The sequence below is a fragment of the Pollicipes pollicipes genome, unplaced genomic scaffold (assembly GCF_011947565.3).
Source record: "Pollicipes pollicipes isolate AB1234 unplaced genomic scaffold, Ppol_2.1 Scaffold_7261;HRSCAF=8764_pilon_pilon_pilon, whole genome shotgun sequence".
NCBI classification, from domain to species: domain Eukaryota; kingdom Metazoa; phylum Arthropoda; class Thecostraca; order Pollicipedomorpha; family Pollicipedidae; genus Pollicipes; species Pollicipes pollicipes.
In genome coordinates, this window is record NW_023597054.1 from 9866817 (window position 1) to 9877915 (window position 11099).

General features: G+C 61.0%; 1 protein-coding gene across 1 annotated transcript in view; it reads left to right on the forward strand.

Moving 5' to 3' along the window:
* The window catches only part of LOC119112933 (vacuolar protein sorting-associated protein 16 homolog), a 14876-nt gene extending 3845 nt beyond the window's left edge, over positions 1-11031 (forward strand). The window contains exons 5-20 of the mRNA XM_037237235.1: positions 64-189; positions 518-662; positions 908-1026; positions 1392-1567; positions 3200-3362; positions 3709-3792; positions 4151-4276; positions 5031-5161; positions 5538-5826; positions 6300-6461; positions 6575-6727; positions 7198-7311; positions 8049-8182; positions 8800-8896; positions 9210-9313; positions 9541-11031. Coding sequence (XP_037093130.1) covers positions 64-189; positions 518-662; positions 908-1026; positions 1392-1567; positions 3200-3362; positions 3709-3792; positions 4151-4276; positions 5031-5161; positions 5538-5826; positions 6300-6461; positions 6575-6727; positions 7198-7311; positions 8049-8182; positions 8800-8896; positions 9210-9313; positions 9541-9679 — 2262 coding nt within the window. The 3' untranslated portion in view covers positions 9680-11031. The remainder of the gene's footprint in view (positions 1-63; positions 190-517; positions 663-907; positions 1027-1391; positions 1568-3199; positions 3363-3708; positions 3793-4150; positions 4277-5030; positions 5162-5537; positions 5827-6299; positions 6462-6574; positions 6728-7197; positions 7312-8048; positions 8183-8799; positions 8897-9209; positions 9314-9540) is intronic.
* Positions 11032-11099: the final 68 nt, after the last annotated feature.

The window sequence follows — 11099 nt, forward strand, 5'->3', positions numbered from 1 at the left end:
CCTCTGCCTCTGACCTCCTGCCAGTGCCTGCCTCCGACCTCTGACCTCCTGGCGGTGTGGCAGAGGATTGGAGAGCTGGTCGGCGCCGGCTGGAGCGACGACGAGCGTCTCGTGCTGGTGGACGCCGCCGGCCAGGTGTCCATGTACGACATGTTCGGCCGCCTGGAACACACGCTCAGTCTGGGCCAGGTCAGTTGTGTGGATGCGTGGCTGAGCCAGGGTTGGGCGACTCCCAGCAGGGGCGTGTGGGCGGGATCGGCCGTCAGCGGGGTATGCCTCTGGTTGCGACAGGCCGCGCCAGAGGTGGCCACCTCTCACCAGGGGGGTGTACGTAGGGTCGGCCTTCAGCGGGGTATGTGTCTGGGTGAGACAGGTTGAGCCGGAGGGAGACACCTCGGAAGTAATGGGACTACCACGGTGTCTACCCCCCTGAAGCGTGCCGTTCCGGCCTCATGCTGTCGTCATGTCTGCTCGTCGGAGGCCCCCTCCCCGCCCGTGACTTCCGCCGTCGCCGCAGGAGGTGAAGAAGTACACGGTGGCCTCAGCCGAGGTGTTCCTCAGCCATCAGGGTACGGGGCTGGCCGTGCTCTGCAAGAACCACCGTTTCTACATGACCACTTCACTGGACAAGCCGCTGGTGAAGAAGCTGCCGGAGGCCACTGGTAGGTCACCATCCAATCCTTGTCCCCAACGGCCCGGCCGGATGCCTGGCAACGCAGTATATCTCTGGATTGGTCGGTCGCACTTTCTAGGCGTTTCTGTCACAGCTCAGCGTGACCAAATGTTATCGCTCGTAGCGGCTCTAAGATGTGCTGTTTATTGTGAGTCAGTGAGACATCAGATGGCTGCCACATGTTGCCCAGCCGTCCGCGAGGGCCACCTCAGCGGCTGTACTCGTGCCCACCAGGTGGCAGCGCAGCGCCCAGCTGCTGGGCGGTGACAGCCGGCCGCTACCGATCGGCGCTGCTGGTAGCCAAGGGTCTGGAGATCTCCCTGCTGGAAGCAGACTCCAAGGCTCAGCCACTGGTGAGGCGGGCGCACCGCGTGTCCCCGCCTCATGGACCTGCTGCTTGGATGGTGTCAGTGGCACTGACGCGCTATCGGCGAACTGGAGACACGTTTGACGGATCTGTGTCTTGTTTGTCTAAAAGGGCAACTGTGTCTGACCACCCTGCTGGCTTCTCTTTCCCCGCACCTCTACTGTTTCACATAAGCACGTTTTACAAGACATGTGATTTATTCGGTTGTATCGTTGTCACGTTGCTGCTATAATATCTGATGGCTGCTTATTTTCCATCTGATATATTCCTAGACAGCCGCACGAGGCCAGTCCCCTGTTTTGCGAGCTGGTGTTACCGTGACAGTGCCACGTTTCGGCTGTGTGCCGCCAGCCGGCGCCACTGCCGTCGACCGCCCAGCGCGTGACGCAGCTGGTGACGAACCGGGCCGGTGACCTGCTGGCCCTGCTCACCGACACCGGCCATCTGGTGATGACGTCACTGGACCTGCGCCAGGTGTTCTGCACCGTCGACACGGACGTCCGCCAGCCGGCCAAGCAACTGGAGTGGTGAGACACGCGGGGATAAGGGCAGGAGGCAGTCCGCCAGCCGGCCAAGCAGCTCGAGTGGTGAGACACGCGGGGATAAGGGCAGGAGGCAGTCCGCCAGCCGGCCAAGCAGCTCGAGTGGTGAGACACGCGGGGATAAGGCAGGAGGCAGTCCGCCAGCCGGCCAAGCAGCTGGAGTGGTGAGACACGTGGGGATAAGGGCAGGAGGCAGTCCGCCAGCCGGCCAAGCAGCTCGAGTGGTGAGACACGCGGGGATAAGGGCAGGAGGCAGTCCGCCAGCCGGCCAAGCAGCTCGAGTGGTGAGACACGCGGGGATAAGGGCAGGAGGCAGTCCGCCAGCCGGCCAAGCAGCTGGAGTGGTGAGACACGCGGGGATAAGGGCAGGAGGCAGTCCGCCAACCGGCCAAGCAGCTCGAGTGGTGAGACAACGCGGGGATAAGGGCGGAGGCAGTCCGCCAGCCGGCCAAGCAGCTGGAGTGGTGAGACACGTGGGGATAAGGGCAGGAGGCAGTCTGCCAGCCGGCCAAGCAGCTCGAGTGGTGAGATACGCGGGGATAAGGGCAGGAGGCAGTCCGCCAGCCGGCCAAGCAGCTCGAGTGGTGAGACACGCGGGGATAAGGGCAGGAGGCAGTCCGCCAGCCGGCCAAGCAGCTCGAGTGGTGAGACACGCGGGGATAAGGGCAGGAGGCAGTCCGCCAGCCGGCCAAGCAGCTCGAGTGGTGAGACACGCGGGGATAAGGACAGGAGGCAGTCCGCCAGCCGGCCAAGCAGCTCGAGTGGTGAGACACGCGGGGATAAGGACAGGAGGCAGTCCGCCAGCCGGCCAAGCAGCTCGAGTGGTGAGACACGCGGGGATAAGGACAGGAGGCAGTCCGCCAGCCGGCCAAGCAGCTCGAGTGGTGAGACACGCGGGGATAAGGGCAGGAGACAGTCCGCCAACCGGCCAAGCAGCTCGAGTGGTGAGACACGCGGGGATAAGGGCAGGAGGCAGTCCGCCAGCCGGCCAAGCAGCTGGAGTGGTGAGACACGCGGGGATAAGGACAGGAGGCAGTCCGCCAGCCGGCCAAGCAGCTCGAGTGGTGAGACACGCGGGGATAAGGGCAGGAGGCAGTCCGCCAGCCGGCCAAGCAGCTCGAGTGGTGAGACACGCGGAGATAAGGACAGGAGGCAGTCCGCCAGCCGGCCAAGCAGCTCGAGTGGTGAGACACGCGGGGATAAGGGCTCCTTTAGTGTCGCACTTTGCACCGAATTGTTGCACCTCCTTGGACGGTGTTCCTTCTTCGTCTGCATAGCGCCTGTCGTGCGCACGTCGGCGGTGCTTCCCGGTGTAGTCGCGCTGGCTCGTCCGCGCCGCGATGCCCCCAGCTCACCACAGTCACACCGTCACCCAGGGCGTCGTCGCCGCATCCGAGCGACGCGCGCCGTCGGCGCCTCCTCCCGCCCCCCTGGTCCGCGGCCCTCAGCAGCGCCTCTGAGGCAGGCCCCAGGCCCTCACCGGAGGCGGACGCCCACCACCTGCTGCCAGTGCGGCTCGTACACCTCCTCCCGCCCCCCTGGTGCACGCCCTTAGCCGCGCCTCTGAGGCAGGCCCCAGGCCCTCACCGGAGGCGGACGCCCACCATCTGCCGCCAGGTGCGGCTCGTACGCGGTGGTCGGCTACTGGCAGAGCCGGTTGCTGGTGGTGAGCCGACGCGGCGACACCATCACCTACTCGCTGGACGCCCCCGGCCGACTCTGCTCCGAGAACGACTGCATCCGTCTCGTCACCGCCTACAGCCACGAGCTCATCGAACAGGTGCGGGGCGCGGCCACCAACCTGTGGAAAAGGGGTGGAAGTGTTCCGTCGTGCATCGTCTTGCAGTTCTTATATTGTCCAATAGGCTGGTGGAAATATCACGCCGTACGGTTATGGGTTGGTTGGGTTGCGAAAACCATTGCTGCGAAAAATCCGCCACAACATGCTTCTGTGTAGGTGGGGGACTTCTGTTATGGAGGGGCCGTCGCAATAATGCCCGCGGCCCCAACAACCCCGTTACGTAGGTTCGTCAGCCCAATGCTATGATCGGCACCAGGAAGAGCGCGGCTGGGTGGTGACGCCGCTCGCTCCGCCCCGTCCGGTGACGCGCGCCCTGCGCCGGCAGGTGTGGAGCGACTCTGCGGCCGTGTTCCGCATCGGCTCCATGGACCCGGCCGCCGTCCTTCTGGAGACCTACCGCGAGTACGAGGTGTGACGCCCGGCTCTCTGACGCTGCTGATGGGGCCGTGTGGCCGTCATGCTCTCCTCGTGCTGGTGCTTGATGGCTGCATCTACACGACGCTCAGATCCACTTCTTGTCATGTTCTGCACCTATGCGATGGGGTTGCTGTGTCATTTCCAGCCGCTTGTGTTGTAAATGTTGTAATTCTCCACACTCTCGGGCCACGACTGTGAGCTGTTGCCCATGGCTGGCCATGATCAGCCTCCACCTCAGTGTGTGCCTCTCCATCTGGGCCGCTCTGTGCGACACACCCTATGCCTGTCCCGGGCGCCAGTCGGCCTGCAATCCGCGGCCGCCGCGCTGACCGGCGTGTCGTGGGCCTCAGAAACGCAGCCACCGCGCCGACGAGTACCTGCGCATGATCTGGAACCAGCTAAAGCAGGCCGTCACGTCGTGCGTAGAAGCGGCCGGCCATGAGCATAGTGCCGAGCTCCAGAAGCTGTTGCTCAGGGTCAGTGCGGCGCTGCCTGTCGTGGGACGGCGCACCGGGCAGCCTTGCGTTGGGTCTGCTGGGGCCGTTAGAACAACTTTTGGTGTTTTGCTTCACGTCAGGAGCCATTCAAATGTGAACATTTTGGTAGCCACACCAGTATTTGCGGGGTTCCGGTAGTGTAGTGGTAAACGCGTCTGCGTTAACCACTGCGCGTCTGGGAAACCAGTGGTACGGGGTTCGATTCCCCGCGGTGCCCGCCCTTCCTGCCAGGGTGAGAGGCAGGCAACGCCAAATAGCCTCAGTAGCTGAGTGCGTCGTAAAGCCTCAATGACACACGCACACACACACACACACACACACACACACACACACACACACACACACACACACACACACACACACACACACACACGCACACGCACACGCACACGCACACGCACACGCACACACCAGTATTTGCCGCTTTTCATGTACACACGATACATGTGTGTGGTAAATTGGTGTTTTTTGGCGGTTATTTTGGTTGTCATGATACCATATTGGTCTAATAATGGGAGGTAATTTGGCCCTGTTCCGAGCCGTCCATGTTTTTTTTTTATCCCCATGAGTGTCATCCAAAAGAAAAATGCATGACTGTCGTCTTATATTGTCTTCCGCTGATACAGAATATTCCTGTCCTTCCTGTCATTCGCCTTCAGCTCAGTATGGTGTGTTCAGCTAGTGACTGTGGGTGTCGTCTGGTGGCCTCTATACGGCCTCTCCTCGTTGGCAGGCGGCTCAGTACGGCAAAAGCTTTATCCCGGAGCTGATGGATCCGGAGCCGTACGTCTCCACGTGCCGGTATCTGCGCGTGCTCAACTCGCTGAGGCACCACAGCCACGGCATGCCGCTCACCATGGGGCAGTGAGTGCGGCGCGCCGGCAGCGGCTGTCTGAGCGTGCCTTGCGCGAGGCTTTGGTCGGTTGCGAAGAAAACTGATTGCTGTGGGGACGATTCAGGGATGATGACAAAGGCGCGTTCAGGTGGTACTTCTCCCCTGGTACGTACATCGTTGCGTCAGCCAATGATCCTCGTGTTCATCTATTGCATTCCACTATAACTCCCGTCCACTCTCCGCTTGCCTGGACGACTGCCACCCCAGCCCATGGACGGGCTGGGTGACATCAGTCTCCACCCGTCTGGTCTGGAGCTGGAGCTGAGGCCCCACGGCCCCAGCCACTTGCGTCGCCTGTCCGCAGCACCCTGTGCCCCACGCCGACCGATGGCCCGTCCCCCACAGGCTGCGCGAGATGCCCGTCTCGATGCTGCTGGACCGTCTGATGCGCCGGCGGCTGCACTTCCTGGCGCTGCGCGTGTGCCGCCACCTGGAGGTGCCGCGCGCCGACGGCGAGCGTCGCGTTCTTGAGGCCTGGGCCAAGCACGTGGTGGTGGCCGCCGGCGCTGACGGCGCGGACGGCAAGCACGTGGCGCGCGAGATCGCCGACCGGCTCGGCACCCAGTCGGGCATCTCGTTCGCCGACGTGGCCAAGACGGCCATCGAAGCCGGCAAGCGCGGCACTGCCATCCAGGTGACGGGCCGGAGCGGGACGGGCCAGCTGGCGCACCGATCACCGGGGCGGGGCGGGCCAGATGACGGCGGGCTGGTGTACCGATCACCGGGGGGAGTGAGCCGGATGACGGCCGGCTGGTGTGCAGATGACCGGCGCGGCGAGCGTGTCGGGGCGGCACGGACGGGGATCTGACATGCTTTGCTGCACCGGCGTCCAGCTCTGCTTGTGCCACCATTATCCAACTAGGGCTAGTTAGACACACAGGTGCTTTGGATAGTACTGCTATCGGCCGAACCGTGGTGGGTGCGTCTCCATTTTGCTGGGGGCCTGGCGTTTCCGCACAGCGTGCTCCTCATCTCTGGCTGGGTGGCATCGATGCCCGGCGTGGCCCGCTCGCTGTGCTCTTACCTGACCTGGCCGACTACCCACCCGACCTGACCAGGAGGCTCGCCGCACTGCGTGGCTGACCTGACGTGACCTGACCTGGCCAGCTGCTGGCGCTGGAGCAGCAGGCGCGCCGCACCGTGCCGCTGCTGATCGACCTCAACATGTGCGACGAGGCTTTGCAGCGCGCCGCCGCCTCGGGTGACCCGGGCCTGGCCCACTCGGCCCTGTTGCAGCTACGCGACGCCAGGGGGCGCGCCGAGTTCCAGGTGAGCGCTGGCGCTGGGGGCGGGGCGGGCTGAGCTCCTGGTGAGGTTTGGCAGCGCCGGCCCCGCTGCCTGGCCGTTTGTTGGGCCTGACGGCTGCGTGGCGCCCGTTTCAGATGCTGATAAGGAACTATCCGCTGATGCAGTCTCTGTACGTGAAGTATCTGCGCGGCCGTGGCCAGACCGAGCTGCTGCGGGACACCATGATCCAGGAGGACGACTTTCATGGCCAAGGCCTGCTACGGGTCAGGGAGGCCTACCAAGAGACAGTAAGGCTGGGTGCCAGGGGCCTACCGACGGTGGTGCTGCTGAGGGCCAAGGAGGTGCCTGCTACGGGTCAGGGAGGCCTACCAAGAGACAGTAAGGCTGGGTGTCTGGGGCCTACCGACGGTCGTACTGCTGAGGGCCAAGGAAGTGTGCTAGAAGGTAGTGCGATTAAGGGTCGGAGAAGGGTATCAGGAGACGGTGAAGCGTAGAGCCAGGGAGGTTCGGCAGGAAACGGGAGGGCTGACGGCCAGGAGACAGCGAGGCTTAGAGTCGGGGAGATCGGCTCAGTACCAGGAGGCGATCGGATGGAGATTGGGTATCGTGCCAGCTCATTACTCACCACCATCACTGGCTGCCATGGAGTTTTTTTAGGAGTATTTTGGAGGCATGTCGGTGGCGTCCGACACTTCCGTCGTTCGTCGTCCTTGCCTCACTGATTGCTATAGAACCACGAGACGCCCCCTGGCCGCAGAGGGTGGACCTTCGCATATCACATCTAGTCGCCGCCCAGGACTGCTTCAAGAAAGCAAAAAACGATTTCTTCGCCACCCAGACTGAGGACCAGCACAAGCTGCTGAAACGGCAGGTGAGCTGATCCCACGGATAACGTTATTGTTCGGACTATCGTCCTTGTCTGACGGGTCAGTACGAATACAATATTTCGGCCAGTCTGTTGTCCAGCATTCGCCAGGTGTTAGCGAGTGCTGAGGAAGACTGGATGGTGTTTGGCGTTCGGCCATATACGCGTGACGGCCCACAGTTTCCCCTCGGCATTGCTGGGTTTCGAACCGGGGTCTTCTGATTGCGAATGCAGCGCTCTACCACCTAACGAACCGGGAAGAACATAATCAGGAACGAAGGGCGAGCTAATCTGTCCTTCCCGATTACCTCGATGGTAGCGTGTTGGACTCATAACACCCCTGTTCAGAAGACGAATCCCAGTTCGAATCCCAGCAACTCCAAGGAGAAAATTTGGTTTGTGACACATGCCTGATACCCAAACACCATACAGTCCTTCTCAGGGTTCCATAACAACTGAAGACGGCCGGGGGCTCACCGGACCGAAGCGTTGTGTATGTACCATCAAATCAGGTCAGGAGAAAAGTCTGAATGATACTTCCAATCGTGATACTGATCCTAGTCAACCATTTCGTAAGACTGACACCTGTTCTAGCTGTGTATGGATGACGCATAAATCCCATTACACCCTTGCTTGATCCAACTGAGCCGCTAGACCGTCGCTGCTGCTTCGAGCCCCTGAATGTCTGGACAGACTGCTCCCTCTGTGGGCGGCCGTCCGTCAGTGCGGTGTCGCTCCGGCAGTCAAACCTGGAGGAGAAGTTTAACCGGGAGTACGTGGGGCTCTCGCTGCACGACACCATCAGTCGGCTCATCCTGTACGGAGAGCTGAAGCTGGCCGACAGCCTGCGGGCCGAGTACAAGATCTCCGACAAACGGTGCGGAACCCTGTCCGGGGGTTCCCCCGCGCCCGAGCGGCGCTGGGTGCCGGCTGGGCCGGTCGTGTGATGGCGCTTCGGTGTCGCCGCCGTCAGATGCTCGGGTGTATCTTGCTCTGAACAATCGCCGGGCGCTGACGTGAGGGCTAAACGAGCATCACTAGTCGGAAAGGATCGGCCAATTTGTATTGTTTCTCCTTGGCACGTGATTGCCGCACCTAAGCCTGTGGAGTAGCTGTCTTGGTGTCTGCTTCTCTCCAGTAGCGCGGACGGCCAGGTCCCGGAGCGCTGCCGGGCGGCCGCGGCCGTCCGCGTGTGGTTCCCGAGGTCCTTGCCGGGCCACACCCCCGGCCGCGTGTGGTTCCCCGAGGCCTCTGTCGGGCTACGCCCCCGGCTGTTTGTGGTTCCCCGAGGCCTCTGTCGGGCCACACCCCCGGCCACGTGTGGTTCCCCCGAGGCCTCTGCCGAGCCACTACCCCGGCATTGTGTGGTTCCCCGAGGCCTCTGTCGGGCCACGCCCCCGGTCGCGTGTGGTTCCCCCGAGGCCTCTGCCGAGCCACTACCCCGGCATTGTGTGGTTCCCCGAGGCCTCTGTCAAGCCACGCCTCCGGCTGCAGTTTCTGGTGGACCAAACTTCTGGCGCTAGCCGAGGCCAGTCAGTGGGTCGAACTAGAGCAGTTTGCCAAGAGCAAGAAGTCGCCCGTGGGATACGAGGTGAGTATAGCACACGGCGGCGACGGCGGCTGACGTGCAGCACGACTGGCTCGGGGATCAGCCGAGTTATTCTGCTTTGTACGGGGAATAACGTGCCTGCTGTCGGTGTGTTCCTAGAGTCTGACAGGCAAGTTTGACGCGAAAATCCAGGTGTATCTTGTTATGAAAGGAAGCGGTCGGAGGCATTTTATTATTGTTAGAACAAAAGACATCAGGGAGCAAATATTGCAACATTGCCCGCCCTATAGCTTCGCCTTTGGCATGTTGCGCGACGTGGGCTGTGTGGGCTCACGTCGTGGGCCGGTCTCATCAGCCGTTCGTGGATGCGTGCATGGAGCACGGCAACCTTCATGAGGCGAAGAAGTACCTGGCGCGGGTGGCCGACGACAAGAAAGTCAAGTACTACGCCAAAGTCGGGTAAGCGTCCTGGTCTCTCCCGCGACAGGACCCTCTGGATGTTTCGTGTCAAAACATCGACGCACGGCGGCTGATCGTCGCGATGGGATAGTGTTAGCGGCCTGTGGACAAGAGCCCTTTTTTGGCCATTTCTTGAGCCGTTTTTCACTCGCGCGTAGAACGCAATGTCCTTTGGCGCCCGAAAACGCACCGCCATCATCGGTCCGACAGCACCCCTCGCGCCGCAGGAACCTAGAGGAGGCAGCCAGGATCGCGCACGAGCAGCGCGACCGACAGGCGCTGGCTTACGTGGAGAGTCTGTGCGGCAACAACAACCGGGCGCTGCTGGAGCAGATCAGCCAGTACCGGCAGGCGCTCAAGCCGTAGCGGCACGGCACGGCACGGCACGGCATGCCGCGGGCGGGGCGGCGGGCGCCGGTAACCGATGACGCAGGTGTGGATGACGCAGGACGCGCATGCTTACCGCCTCTGCAGACGACTTATCGTTCAGTTTGTTTCTGTGGAGAACCCCACCGTAGCTCCAGCGTGGCGCTGTTTTGGGCAGGTTGCCCGAAGTGTAAGTGAAGACAGTTGGCCCTCCGCCGCAGTGTGCAGGGCAAGTTATGGAATACATGATTGTGTCGTACTATGGCGACATGAGAAGGAAATATATCATAGAATATACTTGGGACGCTTCATGTCGGCATTGCATGCTACGCACTCTAAAGCAGATTTGCGCCCTGGAAATATCCTTCATCCCCCTTTCGCTATCCCTCCCCGCCTCGAACGAAAGGAGGCATGCAAACGCTCCACACCAGTGGCGAAGACAGGATTTCGTCCAGGTCAATTTTAGTCACAGAGGCCCTTCCGGTCGATGGCCCCTTCGATTGTGCGGGCGTTTTGGCACCAAAAACGTGTGCCTAGCTTTTCCGGTGCCTGAGAAGTGGTGGTTTTTTAGGAACGCTGCACGGCGATCTACAGTCGACGATTCCGATCGACAGCCGACATTCCATTCCGATTCCGCGCGCGGCTGGTTGGCTTTTCAATTAAAGCCCTGCATCATAACTATATCCTCAAAACACAAAAACTACACACCATTGCACTTCGAATCGAGCAATGAACAAGGTCTTGCTGCCAAGGTTTTGGGTCGCTGCGGGGTCGTCGTGACGAGCGAAGAAGAAAAAAATATTCGCAATCGTCTTACACATACGATTGCGTAAGGCTGAAAATTCGACTTTGGGGTAAATTTAACCCTTTCACCCACCTTGGTGGGGCCAATTATAGAACTAGCAACAACAAACTGATTAATAATTAGGAGATCTCGTAGGGACAAGTCCACTGTCTTTTCCACGAGAACCTTCGTTTGGAAACGGCATGGGGTCGCATCCCCCTATAAATCTATGTTATGGAAAGCTAGGGAATCAGGCGAGAGTAGCATACAACAGATGGTTCTGGTTTGGTTTTTTTGCGAAAAACTAGCGAATTAGGCGAGGGTATGGCGCAACAGATGCTAACGTGACGCATTTCTCCCCGAACGGTTTGATAGACGGACAGAGTCCCGCACCAACACTTACCCGTCTTCACGCCGCTGGGCTTGCTTCCGCAGTGAAACTTCCATTAAAATACATCCTGCTTTCGGCGTGTACTTCATGCCACTAACAGATCGACTCGAACAGGATGCCGGGGTGCCGATATTGCAGTGGTTAACGCGCTTGCGTTAACCATCGCGCGTGTGGGAAATCAGGGGTACGGGGTCCGATTCCTCGCCCTTCCCCCTAGGGTGAGACGGGTGCCGCCATATAGCCTC